At 40.6% G+C, this 24,697-nt stretch overlaps 1 protein-coding gene across 1 annotated transcript; it reads left to right on the forward strand.

Moving 5' to 3' along the window:
- Nucleotides 1-15,871: 15,871 nt before the first annotated feature.
- On the forward strand, nt 15,872-17,385 carry drd6b (dopamine receptor D6b). Its single transcript, XM_051674610.1, has one exon. The coding sequence runs from the start codon at nt 16,056-16,058 to the stop codon at nt 17,160-17,162; it is 1,107 nt and encodes a 368-aa protein (XP_051530570.1). The 5' UTR covers nt 15,872-16,055; the 3' UTR covers nt 17,163-17,385.
- Nucleotides 17,386-24,697: the final 7,312 nt, after the last annotated feature.

A 24,697-nucleotide genomic window follows, 5' to 3' on the forward strand; every position in this document is an offset into this window, starting at 1 on the left:
CTCAGTGATGTGGACACCCAGGAACTTGAAGCTGCTGACTCTCTCCACTGGTGCTCCATTGATGGTGATGGGACTGTGTTCTCTGTCTTTTCTCCTGAAGTCCACTACAAGCTCCTTTGTCTTACTGACGTTGAGGGAGAGGTTGTGCTCCTGACACCAGTGTGTCAGAGTGTGCACCTCCTCTCTGTAGGCTGTTTCATCATTGTCAGTGATCAGACCTACCACCGTCGTGTCATCAGCAAACTTAATGATTGCATTGGAGCTATGTGTTGCCACACAGTCATGTGTGTCCAAGGAATACAGTAGTGGGATGAGAACACATCCCTGTGGGGCTCCAGTGTTAAGGGTCAGTGATGAGGAGATGTTGCTGCCTATTCTAACCACCTGGCGTCTGCTTGACAGGAAGTCCAGGATCCAGCTGCACAGCGAGCTGTTTAAGCCCAGAGCCCGGAGTTTCTCATCTAGCTTGGAGGGCACTATGGTGTTGAATGCTGAGCTGTAGTCTACAAACAGAATTCTCACATTCTCACAGTGTTCTTTTTTTCCAGGTGGGAGAGAGCAGTGTGTATTGTAGATGCAATGGCATCATCAGTGGAGCGGTTGTTGCGGTAAGCAAACTGCAGCGGGTCAAGAGAGAGAGGCAGCACAGAGCAGATGTAATCTCTGATTAGTCTCTCAAAGCATTTGCTGAAGATGGGGATCAGAGCAACAGGACGCCAGTCATTTAAGCAAGTTATTTTTGATTGTTTTGGAACAGGCACAATGGTGGATGTTTTAAAGCATGTGGGGACTCACTTTTCATGACATTTCTATTAGAAATTACTTTTGAAACGACTTTATCACATGACTATAATGATCAATGTTCAAGTGCCCTTGGGGTGCCGTTTGTAAAATAAAACATGTTACAAAACCGGTTACATTTTGTCAGATTTAACAACAAAATCTGCTCAATTTGGCAAGATTTATGTAAATAAGCGTTTAATATTTTTTTCTCATTTTTTTGTATTTATTATGTAATAAATACTTAAAAATGTATATCAAATCTAAATCTATATGTTAAATCTTAATCTAAATCTAAATGTTCAATTTAAATATTGAATGTAAATGTTAAAACTAAATGTAAAAAATGTAAATCTAAATGTATATGTTAAATCTAACTGTACAACTCTAATATAAATCTTAAATATAAATATAAATGTTATATATAAATGTTAAACAGATGCACAGGTAGCTGTAATAACCTGCCGGGCATTATTCTCTACCGCACCTCCACCAGTGCCTTCAGCTCAGCTGCAGAGCACTCAACCTCCACAGGGTAGGTGGCAGTCCTCCGTCCATTTTCCCTGCACTCTGCGGCCAGATCAGCATATTTTAGCTTCTTCCTCTTATAGGATGTCTCCAGACCCTCTTCCCATGGAACAGTAAGCTCAGTCATTGCTATATTCCTAAGTCGACCACAACACTACATCCGGCCTCAAGAAGGTAATGGCAACCTCGGTAGGAAATTTTAGCAGCTGGCCAAGGTCAACCATCATTGACCAATCACTTTGATGCCAAGATTGATCTGGCTTCCCTCTGTGCTGTGCCTTATGTAGCACCTCCCTTTTTAACAAAATCAAAACCCTGCCTCTGGGGAGCATGGTTGCCTTTGTTTGCCTTCACTCTATGCACCTCTAGGATCTCTGCCAGCTTCCGCAGGACCTGTTCATGCCACCACCTGTACTGTCCTTGGTCCAGGGCTGTCTTGCACCCAACCAATATGTGCTGCAAGTTTGCTCTTGGGGCCTCATATAGGGGGCAACTCTCCTCTTTGCCATACCACAGAGATCAATCCGTCAGTCCTTGCCACTGCCGCTGTAGAAATCTCACACATTTTTAGCGGCCACATCAGGCAATGTAGAGTGTAAATTGGTAACACCAAACCTTGAATTTGCCTAGGAGATGACAATTGTCTATCTTATCCAGGCCCTCTTTCAGTTGCTTCTGGACCAACTCTGCCATGTGTTTGTCTGAAAGATCTGTTGTGTATTCTCTCCCTAAACTTCGAATAGGCCGCTCTGCCACAACCTGGATTCTTTTCCCCTACACCTCAAATGAAATCCGATCATCCCTCACCCCCTTTCTAATAGAAAGACTACATGATTTTGTTGGCTTAAATATAAATATAAATGTAAATCTTAAATGTAAATGATTAATATAAATCCTAAATGTAAATCTTAAATATAAATATAAATCTTCAGTATCAATCTAAATGTAAATGTTAAATCTAAATGTAAATATAAATGCTATATATAAATGTTAAAAATAAATCTTACTTATAAATTCAAATATAAATCTTAAATGTAAATTATTAACATAAATCCTAAATGTAAATCTTAAATATAAATCTTAAATATAAAAATTAAATATAAATGTTAAATCTAAATCTTGAGCTAAACATTTAGAGGACAAGCAAATTAAAAACACCCCTTGGCTGTCTTGACTGATGACATTAAAGCAGTGCGACAGGGCAGCAGACAACATTGGCAGATTCACTCGTGAAGTGTCTTCGTTGAGCGATCTGCAATAGCGGTCAAAAGGGTGCGAGGAATCAGGATTTGCGGAACATGAACAAAATGTAGTATTTTTGTTCTTTGCATCACTGAATTATGTGGTTGTTCTGTCATGCTTCTGCACATTTGTACCCATGCAAATACAAATAAGGTCATTCCACAAATACACAGTTATACCATTTAAACAAGTCATTGAATATCTACAATGGCGTAGCAGCTGTGGGGAACGTGGGCGACACGTCCCCCGCACTCTTTAAAAAGGTGATTTTTGTCCCCCGCACTTTTCCAAGCTAAACCCATATTGAGTCCAAATGGTGGATTTGTATACAGTATTCTTTGCGTTTTGTTACTTTGGGCTGATTGAGCGACCATCCAGCCAATCACAGGTGAGTTTCATGAGCCAAAACAACCCTTATGTAATAGGTCGTCAGTCAGACAGTCTAATCAACTCTGTTCATTTCTGCAAAGTTGCTTTCAACAGTGCTCATTTCTCCATGTTTTTATCTGCATTGATGTTGATCTAAATGAATGATCTAGAAATGAGGAACACACAAGCGAGAGTTATTTATCGTCATATCATTCTTGATTGGCAGCATTACATGAAATGCACTGCAGAAAAAAAAACAAAAATCAATCCTTCTTTTAAGCCAGTGGTTCTCAAATGTATTTGGTCATGCCCCCCTTTGAAACAATAAAAACTTTTGCGCACAAAACGTACAAGATTAACAGCATTTTGAGTATATTGTGTATAATTTCTGTATTACATAAATACATAAAACATTTTAATTATGCCTATACACTTTCAAACCATACAAAACAGAAGGAAAAATAAATAAATAAAAAGTGATACAACCCCTGGGCATGAACACATTGCAAACCGAATCCTCCATTCATCTGCATTTAAATAGCAGAACGTTTTTCTCTCAATGGAGACATTTACACTGGATTGTTTTTTTTTTTTTTTTTTTTTTTTAATAATAAGATAATAATAATAATGGCAAAGATTCATACCTGTGAATGTTAATCCGCCTCAGTAGTATCTATAAAAGCATTTTTAAACTCCAATAAACTTCCAGTAAGTATAAACGACTGTGATTGGCCCATCCTGGCCAGCGCTGAGAAAAGTAACAGGTACAACGTGTAAGCGACAAGCCTCAGGGATGAGAGGATGGTGATAGGCTGTCCAAGTTCCAAAAGCACCATACAAATCGTCCTTAACTCTTGTGCCTTATATATCAATTCTTCCGAAGCCATTCGATAGTGTTGTGTGAGGGACCGACCGAAATATCAGTGTTAATTCATCATTTCCCCCATTTGAAACTGGCGAGACATCTTTGTTTACATAAGTGCAGCTGAGAGCGCTCCTGACGCTACATGCTTTGTACAGTTCGCGCTGCAGTGCCTGCCAAAAGTGTAAAAAAAAAAAAAAAAGCAGGAGAAGAAGCAGAAGTGTAGAAATCGCGCACATTGGTTCTTGCGTGTATTGTCACTATTTTTGCTGAATGTGTGAAAGTGATTTGAAAACGGGTCAGTCTGATATGTGTTAAATATGTAAAGCTATTTTTAATATCAGCTCCTGTTTTTACCTCTGTGTTGGTGTGCAGTCGACAAACTGTAGGAAAAAAGATTGATCCTCTGTGTTCATTTTACTGAAGTGAATAGATATGTAGACACGCTTTTTAAACATGAAAACAAACAGACGTTATTGAAAGTCATTATAATTATTATAAGAATATTATTGTTGTCTTTTGATAAAAGTCATGCTCAGTAGTTTACAAACTGTAGGGAAATGATAGATTTGCTTTGTTCTTATAATGCTTAAAACATCTGCTAAAGTCTCTTTGTAGGTCTGTAGGCATACAAATTTTAAAGGATTAAAATGTTCTTTTGATCGTTGATTCAGTGACTAACTCATTTCACACAAGACATCAACCGGTGGCATCACCAGAAATGGTCACTGAATCATTAAATGGATCTGAACAAATTTTGGTGAATGTAGTCAAAACACTCGAGCCACTTGGATATATTTAAATCCCACAATGCACAAGCACAGAGTAAAAAATGAAATTGTGCACATGCACAATTGTCATTATTGCAGTTGACTAAATAATTTATTCAGGACCAGCTTGTACTCATTCTTTTATTGTCGTGTGAAACAGAAGCAAGTTCTCCACAAGATGCCCTTTATTTTTGCAGCTAATTTTGCAATACTTGAATCTTTAAAATACTACAAATATTAAAAGTAAATCATACATATATATTAATATAATACTCATATAATATTTATATATTAATATATACTGTAATATATTAATACTGCACTGCAAGTGCTGGGTCTGTGCGAGCCACCAACTGACAGCTGTGTCTCTGATTTATGAATGTTATGTGACAGTCCGTCAATGCGAAGGTTCCAAGCCAAATTAGATGCGGTCAAGAGATTATAGGATCACTGGACGCGCATGAGCAGTGGCGGTTCTGGCTTGGTGCCCTAGGCGAGATATGACGTGGTGCCCCCCTTAACTTCCCAACCCCAAATTTTTTATTTATTTATTTATTTTTTACAGAACTATGCTTTAACACAAAATATATAAAAGAATAGTTCACCAAAAAATAAGAATTTTATCATTATTCAATCACCCTCATGACATCCCAGATATGTATGACATTTTTTCTTCTGCTGAACACAAATATTTATTTATTTTTTTAGAACAATATCTCAGCTTTGTATGTCCATACAATGCAAGTAAATGTTGGTTAGAACTTTGAAGCTACAAAAATCACATAAAGGCAGCATAAAATTAGCCCATAAGACTCCAGTGGTTAAATCCATGTCTTCAGAAGTGATATAATATGTGTGGGTGAGATATGTTTTTACTCTATATCTCCACTTTCACATCTTAAAGTCACAAGTGATGCCTGTTTAGTTTCACTTTCAGATCTGAAAGTGTAAGTGGAGATTTAGGGAACGTTTACACGGCAACGATGTACTAAAAACGGAAAAGTTTTTGCGTTTTTGAAAAGTTTCACGTACAGACGACAATGTTGTCAAAACGATCCCCATTCACACGGATCTGCAAAAACGACTAAAAAGCCTATATTATGGATGCCAGGCCAGTAGTTGGCGATGTCACTTTGTAAAGAAACACTACGCGCCTGCGCACATTAGCATTCTTCCACAGAGCGGTGAATACAAACAATGAAGATGGCGATCGCTGGTCGTAGTAGTGATGTAGTAAATCTACACTTTGTTGGAGAAGCGTCAATAAACTCAATCTTGAGCAGCACAAACACTGTCCAGTAGTCCGCCATTGTAGTTTTGAACGTCTCGCGCATTGTTTTGAAGTACTCGCGCGCATGCCTATAGACTGAACACGTAATATGCGTGCGCATGATGTCATCGTTTTCACAAATTCCCGTTTTTGTATGTTTACACGGAGACAATAATGGCATCATTTTCAAAAACTTGTATAACTAGACAATGAATATATAAATGAAGTAACTACATATATATATATATGGCAAATTATATTACCATGTACTTTATATATACAGAACTTAAATTGCACAGTTAAATAGAGTCAATAAATAAAGAAAATGGTATACTTACAGATTGCTGCTTGTGCTCACACATAATTCCTAATTTCAAATTTAACCCTCCCCTTCTAGTTTTCATTGATGTAAAATCATCAGTGACTGTCAAATCTGCCCGGCAATCACATGGTTGATACTTATTTTCTCAAGACCGCTGTGTCGATCTTGTGTCACGGTGTACCTATACTGCTGATTATGGTTATCTTATGTATGTGCCCAATGTAAGAATACATTATGAACCTCTAATCCTAACCATTTAGAGCTTTTTTGGCTGAGTAGCCTGTCAGGAACAACTCGGGGCACCTCTCTCCCATTGCGATCTTGCGAGCTCGGGACGGGGGCGGGGTGGCCAGATTTGCGGCACCTGATCTTTATTTGAGAACACGTGATTCCCAGTGGCAGTGTGCACAGTGAGTGAACTGGTTACAGTTTACTTTTTATGTTTTAACAATTTCGTTAATTGTGAAAAAATACTATAATAGGTTTATAGAACCAAGAAGTTATTTAAAGAATAAATGTTTTATTTTTACAGATGTATTTTTTATAAAGTTAAAAAAGTTTTTTTGTTTTTTCAAGTGGATTAATTTTCATATTATTTATTTCAAGCTATTTTAGTAAATATTATGTCAAATAAATATTAATTTAGCTGGAATTTTATGGAATTGAAATCTATGCCTTAAAAATAGGCTACAATATTTTATTTTAATAAAAAACGAACCTGTAAACAAATATAGTGCATGTTAAATGATTCAATAAATAAAATGCCACAGTGTATAATTATATTTTATTTAACAGATCCAGCGAATTTACAGTAAAATGACAAGCATTAGCCAGTCTCAAGAAGAAAGCCAGGGGTTGAAAATCATTTTTAAAAGTTTATAATAATGATTAAAGCTTTTATAAACCACGGAGATGAAGGGAGGTCACATGTTTTTGTGTAAAGAAACATATTGTGATTGTAGTTGCTGCTGGTTTAATTTACATTAGACAAACCTACAGATTTGGTTGGCAGTGAAGTGTCCATCGGTTGAACCCTACGAAAACGCTCGTTTTAAAGGACCCTTCGAACCAGCAATCATGAGCCTTAGGTTTGGAACGACCCTTCAACGTGGGGGCCTCTTTCGATCCCTTTCAAATTGCCCTTCGGAGGCGTTTTATCCCGTTTAGACGCAGGCCCAAGGTCATCTGCCACTGCTGTTCGCTGCCCTGTCGCACGGCTTTTACGTCATCAGTCAAGACAGCCCCGGGGCGTTATTCATTTACATGTCCTCTAAATGGTTAGCTCAAGATTTATATTTATATTTCATTTTATATATTTAAGATTTATATTTTAGATTTAAATTTAGATTTAACATTTGGATTTAGATTTACATGTTGGATTATACTTTACATTTAGTTTCAACATTCACATTGAACATCTAGATTTAAATTGAAAATTTAGATGTAACATTTAGATTTAGATTTTATATTTATTTTATTTGTAAGTATTGTTGCACAATAAATTGATTAAAAAAAATTGATAAAAAAAATGAAATGCTTATTTATGTAAATCTGGCCAAATTGAGCAGATTTTTCTGTTAAATTTGTCAAAATGTAACCAGTATTTGTAACATGTTTTATTTTACAAATGGCACCCCCATACCTCCGAAGGATTTTAGCAATTTAGTATTCACCAAAACATTTAGGGTACAACAGGGCTAATGGTGCATTCACGACATGTTGGAATTACCGTAATTACGAGATTTCCACTTGTAAAAAGCTTTTACATTTTCGTAGAACTCGTAATAAGTTATAAACTCGGAATTCTATGAATCTTCAACTTGACAGTCATGACTTCATATACAAAATAACCAAAATGGCAGCGTCCTCAACAGTTAAAGGTAGTGAACACATATTTCTGTTTGATATACTATTTTATTATGTCATCGTTACCATAAATAGACCTAATTAGATGCCTCATTCCATAAATAGACCTAAATAGATGCCTCGTTCAGCTGGTTCGGATAGGCCAACCATGGCGCCATCTTGGAGCGGTCAACATGGAGAGCTGTTTAAATGCAAGTGAATGGAGATGAAACATTAGGCCGCTGCATAAACTGCTTTTGTGTGGAAACAGTTCATCATGTAATAAAATGACAGACTGGGTGTGTGCTAATTTTCAGTATGTTTGCCAATATATATTCATTTGAAGAGGACTTTATTTGCAGTTTGCTATGAAACTTACTTGCTTCATTGCTTTGAGCGTTTTCTTTGTTCTTAAAAATTTAGCAACAACATATAGAGGTGAATTAATTAATGTAGTGATAAATATTTTGCTGTTATCAACAACCGTTTTGGCCATAAAGGAATTTCCCTGATTCAAAACAAGTTCGGCTTAATCGACAGCATTTGTGGCATAACGTCTCGGTTACTGTCGTAACCTCCGTTCCCTGATGGGGGGAACGAGACGTTGTGTCGATGTAGTGACACTAGGGGTCACCCTTGGGAGCCCCAAACACCTCAGATCTTTGAGGAAAGACTAATGAGAATTGGCGAGTGGAATTAGCATGCCACTCCCCCGGACATATGGGTATAAAAGGAGCTGGCTCGCAACCACTCATTCAGGTTTTGTGCTGAGGAGCCGAGACAGGGTCCCGGCCATTTCAGCGGGTAGTACAGCATTGTGGCAGGGGGGGACACAACATCTCGTTCCGTCCATCAGGGAATGGAGGTTATGACAGTAACCGAGACATTCCCCTTCTGTCACTCAGAGACGTATCTAGTATGGAAGCAGGTTGTGTCAGCCGCTGTCTTTTCTCTCTATGTTTTCTCTCCACAGAGTATTCAGTTATTCAGCTGGGCACATTTTAACACTCAATATATGCGCCGGGGAAGGTGTTCTTTTCCTATCCTATTCTTTCAGGGGGAAAAGACCCCACAGAGACCACATCCTGCCCGGAGGGGAGGTAACCTGTGGCAAGCACGTCATGTTGGCTCAGAGCTGCACATGGATGAGGCGCGGTGGTAGGTCCTGTCTGAAAGGGGAGGAGCTCTAAAAAACACGGCGACCAGGACAGAGAGGGCTCTGTCGAAGGGAGACGCAGGTCTGCCGACAGGGAGACCGTACTGCGGAAAATACATCACAGGGGGTTACCGGAGTAACCTGCACCTGTGGAGCACCTACCTCAGTAAGGGCATATTAGCACACGTACTGGTTCCGGCTGTGAATTCCTCAGCTGAATTTGTGAGACACAGGGCTAGGGAGGAAGGACATCCAGAGTTCACGGGTTCATGAACTCGCATGGGAAAAGAAGCGCACATCTTCGCCTCTTTGGAGGGGAAAGGCACTATACGCAAGCGATACACCCGGCCAGCTGTCCGTATTCCCGAACTTACCTGTTCGTACCTGACAGAACACGGGACGAAACCAGCTCGACCCCGAGATTGTAAAATCTTGCGAATGTATTGGGTGTCACCCAGCCCGCTGCCCTGCAGATGTCTGCTAGAGAGGTGCCATGGGCCAGTGCCCACGAGGATGCCAGACTCCTTGTGGAGTGTGCTCGTATTCCCGAAGGGGCGGGCATGGCCTGGGCCTGGTATGCCATAGCGATGGTATCCACGATCCAGTGGGCAAGCCTCTGTTTGGAGACAGCATTTCCTTTCCGCTGTCCACCAAAGCAGACAAAGAGCTGCTCAGAGCATCTAAAGCTCTGCGTGCAATCCAAGTAGATGCGCAAAGTACGCACCGGACACAGCAATGACAGGGCTGGGTCTGTCTCCTCCTGGGGCAGCGCTTGCAGGTTCACCACCTGATCCCTGAAGGGGGTTGTGGGTCTCAGGATTACGTGAGAGTCACCCGGACCGAACTCCAGGCAGGTATTGCTGATAGAGAACGCTTGCAGTTCCCCGACCCTCTTGATGGAGGTGAGCACAATCAGGAGGGCCGTCTTCAAGGAGAGGGCTTTCAACTCGACTGACTCTAACGGCTCAAAGGTGGCTCCGCGGAGGTCCAGGAGGACCACGGAGAGATCCCATGAGGGGAACAGGCGTGGCCTAGGAGGATTCAGCCTCCAGGCGCCTCTGAGGAACCTGATGATCAGGTCGTGCTTCCCTAAGGACTTACTGTCCACTGTATCATGGTGTGCTGCCCTTTCTTCATCTCGGCTGGAGGGACAGGCTCTATCAGACCCTTGCGCAGAAGGGTCGCGATCTCCGCACGCAAGGTGGTGGCGTTCTCGCCCCTCACCGAAGTGAAGCGGAGGCCGCTGAACCAGGGTGGGTGCCTGGCGAACTGAATCGCGTAGCGAATCGAGTCGGATTATCCTGGCCAACCACCGCGATGGGTTGGAAAGCGCTTGCCACGTCCAAGCTCCAGCCGAGGGGCACTAAGGGGACGATCGTGTTTAACATACCTGTGGGTGGGGCCTCGCGGCAGGAGGGAGCAGGGGATGCCACGTCGAGGAGCCTCGCTTCGTCTCGAACTCGTGGCTGTGCTGAGGGGACCCTTGAAGCACTTACCTTGCGGGGCGTTCGCGACGGGGGAAGAGGGACTTTTTGACCATCCTCGTAGTCCGTCACAACAACCTGGCCGTGGATGTGAGTGTGGTGCGACCGACCGCACGAAGGCGGGGGGCCTGCGTTCGCGGCGTCTAATTCGCAGGTGCTCAGTGCCCGGTTGCCATGATAACTGCGGTCGTAAACACTGGCTATGTGACCCAGGGAGTGAGGAAACTGCTCTTTTGAGAATGTGGGTACTGCAGCCCGTTCGGGGTGCGGCGAACATAAAAGAAAAGGAAACCAAGGATTTACCTCCTGGCCTTCCACCGGGGGATGGAGTGGTCTGGATACCAGCTCCGGGTTTGCAGCAGAAATCTCACTCCCTGGGTCGTCCGTCTCAGGGGCGCTTAGGAGCCTTCCGGGTCCTCGTGCCGGCCCGTGAGGCGGGGTGCATCAGTTTCCTGCAGGGGGCTCTACGCTGGGGCCGAGAACTGGGCTCGGGCTGAGGCGGAGCCTCCTGGGCTTTCGCCGCCGCAGGGGGATGCCCTCGGCGAGCAGACAGGATACGGGATCTTGAGCTGCGCTGGGGCAAGATGTGTTGTATAGCTTCCGTCTACTTCCTCACCGCCAAGAACTGCTGGGCGAAGTCTTCGACGGTGTCGCCGAATAGGCTGATCTGGGAGATGGGGGTGTTGAGAAAGCGAACCTTGTCCACGTACCTCATCTCGACCAGATTCAGCCACAGGTGGCGTTCCTGGACCACGAGGGTGGACATCACATGCCCGAGTGCTCACGCTGTGACCTTCGTTGCCCAGAGGTCGAGGTCGGTCGCCGAGCGCAGCTCCTGCCTCACATCGGGATCAGGACTACCCACGTGCAGTTCCTTTAGTGCCTTGACCTGGTGTACTTGCAGGAGGGCCATGGCATGCAGGGCAGAGGTGGCCTGACCAGAGGCACTGTAGGCTTTGGCCGTCAGAGATGACGTCATCCTACAGGCCTTGGAAGGGAGTGCCGGGTGATCCCACCAGGTGGCTGCGCTTTGCGGGCACAGGTGCACTGCAACCGCCTTATCCACCTGAGGGACTTCCTTATACCCGTGGGCCACCCCGCCATCAAGGGTAGTGAGAGCGGACGAGCTGGGAGGTCGGTTTTGGGCAGAAAAAGGTGCCCTCCACAACCTCGTCAGCTCGTTGTGCACTTCCGGGAAGAAAGGGACCGGAGGGGCATGCCTGTGAGCGGCGCCCCGAACCCAGGAACCAATCATCTAGCCATGAGGGCTCAGGGGAAGGTGGAAGGTTCCACTCCAACCTGACACACGCGGCGGCCTGGGCAAGCATGGCGGTCATCTCGCCATCAGCCTCAGACTGGGCAGGCCGACCCGAAGGTGGCAGCCCAGTCGAGTTCTCGGCGTCTGACATCGCCAGTACGCTCTCTGATGCAGCAATCGAGCACTCATGCCGCTCTGGAGCTCCGAAAGGGACACTAAGCTGGCCCTGGGGCGAGCTGGTCTCCTCTCGGAACTCGCCGGGGGCAAACGAGCGTGCTGGGGAATGGGAGGTCCACGGGGATTTACCCGGCGGAGCCGCGCCCATTGAAGCCCCCAAATGAAGCAAAAGCAAAAGGCGAGGCATGGGGGGCGGCTAGAGTGGCTTTCCCCCGGAAGAAGGAAAGCCGTGACCGCAACGTTGCCATGGTCATATTCTTGCAATGAGAACATGAACCATCCACGAACTCTGCCTCAGTGTGATTGCTGTCCAGACACGTGATGCAGCGCCTGTTGTCGTCGGAAGCAGAGAGATAGCGACCGCATCCAGGAATCATACAAAGACGGAAAGGCATCTTTATAAAGATGCATCTTTAAAAGTATGTTCAACGTCAATGTGTGTGCTCTAATAGAGAAAATATACTCTTTAGCAAGAATATACACTCTTTTAGCGCTGTCGAAGCACCCAGGGGCGAAATCTGCACTTGTCGTGCAGAAGGAAAGAAAGCCGCTGGAAATGTGCCGTATATCCAACAGCATACGCTTCTTAAGAGGTGAATGGAACAGCAGTAGTATTCAGCTCGCTGATAGTACAACCCCTCTGCTCTTAAGAAAAAATCTGAATGAGTGGTTGCGAGCCAGCTCCTTTTATACCCGTATGTCCAGGGGAGTGGCATGCAAATTCCACTCGCCAATTCTCATTGGCCTTTTCTTAAAGATCTGAGGTGTTTGGGGGTCCCAAGGGCGACCCCTAGTGTCAATACATCGACACAACGTCGAGTGAGTGACAGAAGTGGAATGTTGATTACCACAAAAATTAATTTTGACTCGTCTCTCCTTTTCTTAATAATAATAATAATAATAAATAAATAAATAAGCAAAATCAAGGTTACAGTGAGGCACTTACAATGAAAGTGAATGTGGCCAATTTTTTGGAGGGTTTAAAGGCAGAAATGTGAAGCTAATAATTTTTTTTAAAGCACTTTCATTAATTTTTCTGTCAAAGCTCATGTATTATTAGAGCAGTAAAGTTGATAAATTGTCATTTTTACAGTCATTTTAGGGTTTATTGACATCACATTGTCATGGCAACGAAGTTGTAAAATTGACTATAACTTTACACAGAAAAAGGTTAGTTACTGATTTTATCACACTAAAATCATGTTAACACATTTTGTTTACGTCTTGTGGCTATACTTTTGAAACAGTGAGTATTTTAATGTTTACTGATTGTTCCCATTCACTTCCATTGTAAGCGTCTCACTGTAACCCAGATTTTTGCTTTTATTTTTAAAGAAAAGGAGGGACGAGTCGAAATTAGTTTTTGTGGTAACATTATGCCATTGATCTTCGATTGATCGATTGATCTTAACTTGTATTAAACATGGAATATTGCTTTAATCAGACCCATTTTGACATGTTATTTGTTGCAACACTGATAATAGGTGCCATTTGTGGATATTACAAGTGCAAGAAATGAAACTTGTCCCACACAGCTCTGTCTAATCACCAAGTTCACAAGTCTTTTGGAGGCCCCCCTGCAATGTGGAGGTCTATAGGCAATTGCTTAATCTGCCTATAGCTAGTGCCGGCCCTGGGCTTTATGAGTGTTGTCATAGAAACTGATAAATTCTGAGTTTCCAGGACGTGAACAGCTCCGAGAAGAACCTCCGAGTTGCCATCTTGCAATTATACAGACGTGAATACAGCATAAAGGCACACATTAAAGGAATAGTTCACCCCAAAATTAAAATTCATCATTTACTCACCCTCATGCCGTCCCGGATGTGTATGACTTTCTCTTTTCTGCAGAACACAAATATAGTTATTTACATGAATATTTTAGCTCTGTAGGTCCAGACAATGCAAGTGAATGGTGGCCAGAATTTTAAAGCTCCAAAAAGCACATAAAGTCAGCATAAAAGTAATCCATAAGACTCAAATGGCTCTTCAGAAGCGATATGATAGGTGTGGGTGAAAAAAAGATCAATATTTAAGTCCTTTTTTACAATAAATCTCCAATTTTGACCATCCATGACCAGTAGGTTGCAATATGCATGAAGAATGTGAATCGGCAAAAATAAATAAATAAATAAATTAAAAAAAATGTGGAAGTGAAAGTGGAGATTTATAGTAAAAAAGGACTTAAATATTGATCTGTTTCTCACCCACACCTATAATGTCGCTTCTAAAGACATGGATTTATCTACTAGAGTTGTATGGATTACTTTTATGCTGCCTTTATGTGCTTTTTAGACCTTCAAAGTTCTGGTCACCATTCACTTGCATTGTATGGACCTACAGAGCTGAGACATTCTTAAAAAAAATCTTTGTATGTGTTCTGCAGAAGAAAGAAATTAAAACACATCTGAGATGGGCTGAGGGTGAGTAAATGGAAAGAGAATTGTAATTTTTGGGTGAACTTGGCTATCCCTTTGAGGAAGAATTAGCTTTTTTGCTGGTCACACAGTATATCAAGATTAAAAAAGAAATTGATTTATTTTTATTGAATATTGATTGTGCAACATAATTTGTGTAAAAAGAAGTAACTACATAGCATTATTTTTTTTTTATTATTATTTATTTATTTATTTATTTTAATGAAAATCACTGTATTAAAAAAAGAAATAAAGAAAGAAAAAAAGGGTGGCCTTTCACCTCCCACCTGGGATAAAGGCTCCCAGGGGGCGTTATAGTGATATCACACACACACACACACACACACACACACACACACACACACACACACACACACACACACATATATATATATATATATATATATATATATATATATATATATATATATATATATAGGGCCAAATGTTACAGTGCAAGATTTGCCAACTAATGCAAATACTTTTGAGACAGCAAGATGCTTCATTGAGTAACAAATTAAGATAACACTTATTCAAAATAACATCAGAAAAGGGGGCACGATTTACTGTTAATTTCAATCACATTTGACATTTCATAACATCTCAAGCATTCTTTAAACAAGTGAATCTCTATTGTGATTGTATCAGTCAATGTAAGCCCACTTCAAATAAGTATTTTGTCTCAAAATAAAAGTGTTAATTTCAGGGATTTCATTAGTTACATACATTTAAAAATGATTAATTATTAGATCAAATTGCCTTGCAGTGACAAACCGACGTTTAGTAAAAGTGCTGTGGTAGTTTTTGTTGCCATTTAGTGTTTTGGGGGGAAATAAAATCAAATGTGCCTTTTTTCCCGGTGGCCTTCAGCCCCGTTGTACCCTGCTCATTTCACTAATATCATTATAGTGCATATAGACAATTATTTAAGGCTATCGTTTCTGGAGAAGGAACATTTTCTGCATACCATTCCATAAACAAATAGCTTACAGCACCTTTAAGACACGTGTTTTTTTGTCGTATCACATAGCCTATATCTCACATTCGAAACGAACACATTTCTAGGGTGAAGCTCAGCTGCTGTCTTTTCCAACTATCTCAAACTCAGTGATGTCGTACTCTACTAACTGGCCCGTCCTCTCCTTATATAGCATGAAACTCTATTTTTTCATCAGTGAGTGTGCTGTTCGTCTCCATTCTTCTCTCTGACGCACTATTTATCAGGAGCACGACACCACTTTTTAGGAGGGAAGACATCGAGACTTTTTGTAAAAGAGCCAAGGGAAACAGAGGATCTGTTGACGTGAGGAGCCACTTGAGGACAATGATATATTTGATTTGGGTCTACACATGGAAGCAGCAGGAAGGGAGAGCGATGGTGCTGAAAGGGACAGCTCCGGTGTGAGTGTCCGCGCACTGAAGGGCTGCGCTCTTTGCGCCCTCATCCTTTCCACGCTGCTGGGGAACACACTCGTGTGCGCCGCCGTCATCAAATTCAGACATCTCAGATCCAAAGTCACTCATTTTTTCGTCATATCCCTGGCAGTTTCTGATCTCTTCGTGGCTGTTCTGGTTATGCCATGGAAGGCTGTCTCTGAGGTGGTTGGTTGCTGGCTCTTCGGGAGCTTCTGTGACATTTGGATAGCCTTTGATATCATGTGCTCAACGGCTTCTATTCTCAATTTGTGCATTATAAGTTTGGACAGATACTGGGCCATCTCAAGCCCATTTCGTTACGAACGTAAAATGACCCAAAAGGTGGCGTTTATAATGATTGGAATGGCGTGGTCCCTTTCCATCCTAATTTCTTTCATCCCGGTCAGACTCAACTGGCACAGGGCTGAGACAGATCGCAATGCTCCCTTAAACCGCACCACAATCCCATTCGAGGACTGCACTGCGACTTTAAACAGGACGTATGCTATTGCATCTTCACTCATAAGCTTTTACATCCCTGTTATTATCATGATCGGAACATATACACGCATCTACAGGATTGCGCAAACGCAGATCCGAAGGATCTCCACTTTGGAGAAAGCAGCTGGACATAATCCAAATCACCATAACTGCACAAGTGAACAGTCCCTTAGAAGCACGTTTAAGAAGGAAACGAAAGTATTGAAAACACTGTCTATCATCATGGGGGTCTTTGTGTTCTGCTGGCTGCCATTTTTCGTGCTGAACTGCATCGTGCCTTTTTGTGACCTGGACACGCTTGGAGATTCTTTGTGCGTGAGCAGCACCACATTCAACATATTCGTGTGGTTCGGATGGGCAAATTCCTCCCTCAACCCGGTCATCTACGCGTGCAATGCAGATTTCAGAAAAGCCTTTACTACTATACTGGGTTGCAACAGACTTTGCGCACCGTCCGCGGTGGAGACTGTGAATTTTAGCAATGAACTGGTGTCTTACCATCATGACACAACTCTTCTCCAGAAGGATGCAGTGGGGGTTTCCAATCCTCAGCGCCTGGTTTTGGTCCCCGGTCATGCGGAGGACCTGGACATACCTTTCGACAAGGTCTCGGTCATGTCGGATTCCTCTCGTATTCACAGAAATGTGCCATTGCCTGCTCTAGAGCAGCAGGAAGGTGAAATGGAGATATCTTTGGACATGATGCCCTTCACCTCCACAGGACTGAGCGACTGCTGTGTGATCCCAGGTCAAATTGAGGAGTAGCATATCAGCTCTTACCTTAGATATTAGCCTGCTGTCATTACTATCAAAACATATTTATAACTTCATCATAACATTCCTATAACACATGATATAATTTTTCCTTAAAGCATTTAAATGGTTTGGTGTGATATTTATTGTGACTGTATGTGAAACAGTGTGTAGCATTGAATTAGAACAGTTTAGGGTAACTGTATTGGCAATATTGCATTCCTGCATTTCTTAGAAAGGGTCAAATTAGGCTACACTGTAAGCTACAAATATAAATGACTGGGCCTACATGTATGAGATAAAATCAATATATGTACAGTATTTCCTCACAATAAAGCACCTATAATTTCTTCACAGAGCCATTTGAATAACTGCACAGCACTCATAGCTGATTGTTATTATTGTTGCACAGCAACATACTGTTTACTGTCAAGGACTATCTTCTAATGAAAGGATGGCATTTAATAATTTTAGGCTACTTTTAAAAAATATATTTTAATGTGCATTTGTGTCCTCAAAATATCAATTATGGTGTAACAGTTTTATAAAAGCAATAATAAATCAGTTGAGGCAGTGCCATTCAGTCATGGCTGGAGCCAGGGCATTGTTATTATTCTGCAATATCCACCTTTTTCCTGAATGCGGAAGTGTTCCACAATTCATAACGGAAGTCTGTTTTTGTTTTCTGGTCTCCCGTTTTACTCGCATCAGCGGATGTTCTTAGTGGATAATGGAATGTGTAGCGTATTAAATTGGTAAAGATAGTCTTTCTTTGGCATGCGGCTCCATAGTACTGATACTTTAAAGAGTCGCGATGACCGTTTTTTGACAGTGCCTCACTTGTCAAAGTTTAAGGAGTGGATGGATGACTTGAAGGTACGAACTTAGTTACACTGATATCATTAACTACTTTGAGTTGTTATGACAGTCAACAACTGCACAAGTTGAGCCTAAACTCATTTTTACTCCAACTAACACTTAAAATGGTTGTTGGTCTCTGTCTGGAAAGCTTGTATTGGTACTTTCTTGTGGAGTATGGACAGAGGCGTCAGAGCCATTAAAAATGAGGGGGCACGTGCCCCCTTTGATTTTTGAGCCAAGAGAATTTTGAATGGATTATTTAAACTTCCAAAAGCGTATATGCACCTTAGATCATTAAATTAAATGGTTATTGCATGAAAAGAATGCCTGTGGCAGGAATCTTTATTCACATGTCTAAATTTCATCAGTCCAAATCCAATCAAGTCACATGCGTTCTGCTATAAGTGATGTCCAGTGGCTGCTTCGCAGATCGGGCTCATGGGGAAGGTCAAGCAGCACCAACGGAATGAGCAGTGTTATGGTAGCTAATAAAATCTGACTGTGGAACAGTCAATCAGTGTTTTTATATAATCTAACATAGATTATGTTTATGTTTTTGTTTGATCTGTTGCTGTTGATTTCCTTTGGTGCTGAAATGCACTTAAAAGGGTTTGTGTGTCTTTATGTAACAGGAGCCAGCTGGTAGGTAGCTGTGCAGTATGTAAACCTCACTCCCCTGACCTCAAGAGGCGCACTAGCGACTGACGCTAAAGGCTGTAGCCTCACTCTTGGAGAAATGCAAACCACTTTATTTTCTTAATATTCTTAGTTTTTTTTTTTTTGTTTTTTGTTGCTATAACCTAAAATAATTGAGAAATAGGCTACATGTTTTCGCTCTGTTGAGCTGAAGCAGTTGTGGGCATCGTTGGGTTTGTGCTGGTGCCTTTTGCGCAACCTGTGTGTCGAGTATGCAAAATGCCTTCACAAAAGAGGTGGCAAGATCGCAAAAAGAGTGATGTAAAACTGCCTGAAGATGTCAGACATGCACTACACCTCATCAAAAGTAACCAATTGTAACCATTACTGAGACACATTTATTGACAAACTGTTGTAAATGTAATTGTTATTTTAAAAAGGTGATACTGTGTCCCGTGATTTATACAGCAGTTGCGGTGGCTAACGTTGGTGCCCCCTCAAAATTTTTTAAATAAAATAAAATAAATAAATAAATAAACAATTAAATAAATAATTGGTGCATGATGCCCTTGAATACGGAACCGGAACCAGAAAAACAGTCCAACGTCAATGGTGCCACCCAGTGGTTAGTCTGGAAAACTGTGGATAGCAGTACCTTATCATACAACCAAAAAGCAAGGGGTGCTTCGATGATCATCACTGACTGCATCACTTCAGTCTTCCACTATGGACTTTGCAGAGGATGAACAGCTACCAACTCTAACAGTAAGAAATGGAAAACTTCACTGTCCACTGCCTGCATCTCTGGCTTAGGATGGACTCCACCAAAATGAACCACCATGCTTCCAGCCGGACTATGAAGCACAACTTGCTGACCTCCGCCAGCATCATCTTTGTCATGGGACGGTGTTGTGCCGAACTCTGTTTCCCCGTCGGGATCTGTTTCCCCCCAGCAGATCTGTATGGGGGGAACAGTATCTGATGGTAACATTCTCCGCTGTCAGAATGCATTCCCCCATGCACAAACCTAAGCCTAACACTTCCCTACCATACCCTACCGTACCCTACCTACCCTAATCCTAACCCTAACCTACACTACCTACCCTAACCCTAACCATAACCCCATACCCTATCGGGGCTAGGGGGAAACAGATTCCGATGGGGAACACAATTCGATACAACAACAGACTACACTCTCTTATAAAATAATACATAGACGATAAATTAATACCAACTAAAGCATTAATAAGCCAAATAAATGGACACTCTGGGCATATACGTGCACTTCTGCAAACAATTTGGGATGGAATTCATAGACACTTAATCATTAATCTTATAGTTCATACAAAATCCTTCAGTTTAATTATTGGCCACCAACATCTTCTCAGTTTATTGAAATTATACATGACTTGTATTACACATAGATAACTAATAATGACATTATGTTCATGCTGGGTTATATAACTGAGGAAGAACAAGACATTAACACTTTACTGGTTATATAGGAAGGCTACACACTTTAAGTGCACATGTGGTGTCTGAGACAGCCACATTTTGTTTTGAGGTGTAATGAGCACGGTTTTCCCCTAATACACACAAGAACTGTATTATTACATGTAATGAGACAGCTGACCTAAAAACAACACAATTAAATGGAATTGTCAGTCTCTCTGCCTCTTTGAGGCAACTTGTTGTTACAAGAAGTAATTTGGTAGCATTGTCGGGCTGAAAACAATTGACCACCATTGCTTTTTTATGTAGGCTACCTGAAACAGATCAGAGCATCCATTATTGTGTTGTTAAAATGCTGTACACACAACATTATAAATACTCTCCTGAAGCTGTCCTCAGAAAATACATTTTTGTTTCATCCTTCCACCAAATTAAAAGATGAGATAGAAAAAAAGTTGTTGACACCAGCTTTGTTTTAGTGTGTATCTTTTTGCGTTCAAATGCAAATTTGAAGCAGGCTTAGTAAAGATAATTGCTTGTTTAATTACCAGCTATTAAGAGACGAGGTATTCTGTAAAACAGGTGCCACTTGGGAACATAAAAAAGGAAAGTTCAAGCAACTGATTAATGAAACCTGCACAGATGAACACACACGCACGCACGTACGCATGCACGCACACACACACACACACACACACACACACACACACACACACACACACACACACACACAAAACCCAGCAAAGCCATTTTCTCTGAAACTTTGAGGGCACACTAACCTTTGTAAACTCTTGAACTTCAACTAAAAGCTATTAGCAAATCTTTCATGATTATTATAAAGTACAGTATCATTTCTGGCCAAGGTGCTGACTGCATTTGACAAGTAATGGTTTAGGAACGAGTGCAAGGTGAAATGCACATCACATCTTCTTGTAGTAATAGTTTTCAAAAGTTGCATAAAAAAATGCCTCTGCTGAAAATGCATTTTGACCAACTCTTAACCCTTTGAGTCTTTATAATTCAAGTAAATGCACACTGATTGTTTACTCCAAAGTCCTTTAGGGCACATCATTTATTCACACCCACAAAGTAGAAGTTGTGATTCATTTCTAGGGGTCTAACAATGCATGCAGTTTGATGCTAGACCTATGTATAGTAATTACACACACAAAACAATAAAATCTGTTTTGATGTGCACAGCTATCTTGTGTTTTTCTCTGTAAGCCGACCTAGTAATAGAATGTAAGTAAGAGCAGCTATTTTGAGTCGACAAATACAACTTTATATTACTTGTCCACATGGCAACAAAAGCTGCTTCCTTTGGGCTGGAGAAGGGATTACTTGAAAGCATCTGTAGTTGACTGAAATTGTTGAGCCGCAAGAAGGGAAATAGACAGGCAGACTCACCTTTCAGTCTGCAACATGCTTGTGGTGTTGAAGAATCAGAGAAGAAATAGTAGTTTGAAAGAATATTTTACATACATGTATTTTAAGTGTTTTTTTTTCTCTCTCTCATTATAAACAGTATCTGAATTTAAAGTTTCTAGTGGCCCAGTATGTAAAACTGTATAATGTTTATTACTCAATCTGATTAGGGTCTGATAGGTCCCAAGGCCATTTTTATAGCTTAAAAACATGCTTAATGTTGAAGTATCAAGTTAATACTACAGTACATGAAATTTCCTACACTGAAACAAAATGTTAATAAACAAAATGTGCTTTAATCTATATTAACTGGTTTTACTCAAGTCAAAATATTATTTAACATCACTGAATCAATCTGAATAAGTTAGGTTACGCCAACAAAAATTTTTTATCGGTTAGATCAGGTAGAAATAGTTTCTTAATGTAACAGTTTTAATTGTTTTACAGTGTACTGGTTTAATTTAGGTCAGAGGAACATATTAAAAGAATCTGAAGTGTATACAAGAGGTTCATTTTGAAATTACTATTATTTTGTACACATGCTGTACATTATAACACACACACACACACACACACACACACACACACACACACACACGATAAAATTATACATTATGGTAAATGTAACACACTCATCTGAATTTTAAAATGCTATGTTTATACTTGCTGTCAGTGTAACATAACAAAGGACTATTCACAAGTAATACCGCAGCTGATGCTTTTAAGAAATCAACTGCTTTTAAAAGTAGGGCATGGTAGTTTTGTGTCACAATTTTGGCCAACTGGATGAAAAGGGAAGAAAGCATATTTTCGTGCACTCTGATCATTCATACTGCACTAGGTGTGTAATGGATTTGGAAGTGCATCGTGATCTGCTATATACAAACAAAATTGAAGGTGAAAAGGATTTGTGTGAGCATTCATGTTTCTGTGGTCTGCAGACACTATATTTACCCAACACCTACAAAGACATTATTCCTCATGGATGATTTAAACACAATATAACACAATATTAAAGGTTATTAAAGCCTCACATCACTGGAGGGCTTTGCCAAATGAAGAAGTGCTCATGACGTCTCAGTAGCAGAATCATTATTTCTTTCCAGTCTCAATGGAAAACTCTGTTTCCCAGATGGCCTGAATTATAATGGACGTGATCAATACAGAGAAGTATTTATGCAGTTCATAGGCATTCACAGTTTCATTTTTCAGATAAGAGCACACTCATAGGAGCAATGCACAATCTATTTGGCCTTTCATAAAATATATCCAGCATAGATAATAGGGAAGAATGGGACTAGCTGTCACACTTTTCACTCCAGTGAGTATTTCTCAGGTTTATTTTTGAAGCTCAGTTTGTATATACTGTAGGCACATACCTTAAAGTCTTGCCTACAGAAAAGCTACTGAACATTTCCATTGTTATTGCCCTGGAAAAAAGCTCTGGTAAAGCTCTGCTGATGAACGTTACATCACTACCTTCATAACTGGGTAATGTTAAAATTTTCAGTACCTACTTACAAATGTGTTAGACTATTTCAGGGTTACTCAACTTCCGGAAGGTAGGGTGCCGCAAGGCTGGATCCCTGTACCCTCGAGGGCCGCACTCTTAATTTTTAATATATATATATATATATATATATATATATATATATATATATATATATATATATATATATATATATATGTATAAATCATGAAAATTAGGAGTATTTTTATAGTATATATATATATATATATATATATATATATATATATATATATATATATATATATATATATTAGTGCTGTCAGTCGGATAAAATATTTAATCGCGATTAATCGCAGATTTTTAAAGTGCTGAAATTTGACATTATATGTACTAATTTTTTGTCAGAATGTATTTATTTTCATCTTAGGTAGAAAACAAAAAAATATGTGACAATATAATGATTATTAACATTTTCCAAACAAAGCATTCCACAATATAAACATAGAAATGCACTAAAATAACACCAATTCAAGTCACATCAAACGTTTCCCAAAGTCTAAGTGGGAGTTTGACTAATTGAAAGAACTAGTCCCTACAGAGGTTGCACATAAATTGAAATGGGCATTAAATCTCTTAAACTCTCATCCTGCACAATATTAATCTGCCAGTAGACTGTGGCTATCCGCTTTGTTACAGCAATCGTGAAGCTGCATTCATGATTCGCATCAGGGCGGCAACACCAGCGTTGAGCGCTGATTTGAACTCACCATGTGCCTTACATAGGCTAAATAATACTTCATTTCTGTTACAAGTCCCATCTGGGCTTGTTTTGTAAATTAAATAGTGCTAAGAGATCCTTTCTCCATCATTTTATCACTGACAGGGAAGTGCTGTCAGAGATTCTTTTATTTAATGAGATAACAACCTCCGTGGCACAATCATTGGAGAGAGCGTAACAGTCAACTTTAGCATGTTCCGCCATAGAATGTCTATGGGAATGCTGCATATGCTAACTTGTAGGCTCCCCTTGGTAGAAGGGCTCTGGTGCTGTGGTGTGTGCATCAGTGTAATGACTCCGTGCAGACATATTACAAAGATACATATTACAAAGATTGTAGTGTTTATGCTGTATTAACAGTAAATGCGTTAATCTCTATTAAAAAAAATTAACGCGTTAAACATTTTAAATTAATCATATGAGTTAACATTAATTCTGACAGCTATAATATATATACACTGGCAGCCAAAAGTTTGGAATAATGTACAGATTTTGCTCTTATGGAAATAAATTGGTACTTTTATTCACCAAAGTGACATTCAACTGATCACAATGTATAGTCAGGACATTAATAATGTGAAAAAATACTTAAACTTCTTCAAAGAGTTCTCATCAAAAAAATCCTCCACGTGCAGCAATGACAGCTTTGCAGATCCTTGGCATTCTAGCTGTCAGTTTGCCAGATACTCAGGTGACATTTCACCCCACGCTTCCTGGCTGTCTTGTCCGGCACTTCTCACGCACCTTACAGTCTAGCTGATCCCACAAAATCTCAATGGGGTTAAGATCCATAACACACTTTTCCAATTATCTGTTGTCAAATGTCTGTGTTTCTTTGCCCACTTTTTTTTGCATTTCTTTTTGTTTTTCTGTTTCAAAAGTGGCTTTTTCTTTGCAATCTTTCCCATAAGGCCTGCACCCCTG

Source organism: Myxocyprinus asiaticus, chromosome 36, assembly GCF_019703515.2.
Source record: "Myxocyprinus asiaticus isolate MX2 ecotype Aquarium Trade chromosome 36, UBuf_Myxa_2, whole genome shotgun sequence".
Lineage (NCBI taxonomy): Eukaryota > Metazoa > Chordata > Actinopteri > Cypriniformes > Catostomidae > Myxocyprinus > Myxocyprinus asiaticus.

Excerpts from the sequence above, each read along its gene's own strand:
- drd6b (XM_051674610.1), top strand. The coding sequence starts at position 16,056 with ATGCCATGGAAGGCTGTCTCTGAGGTGGTTGGTTGCTGGCTCTTCGGG.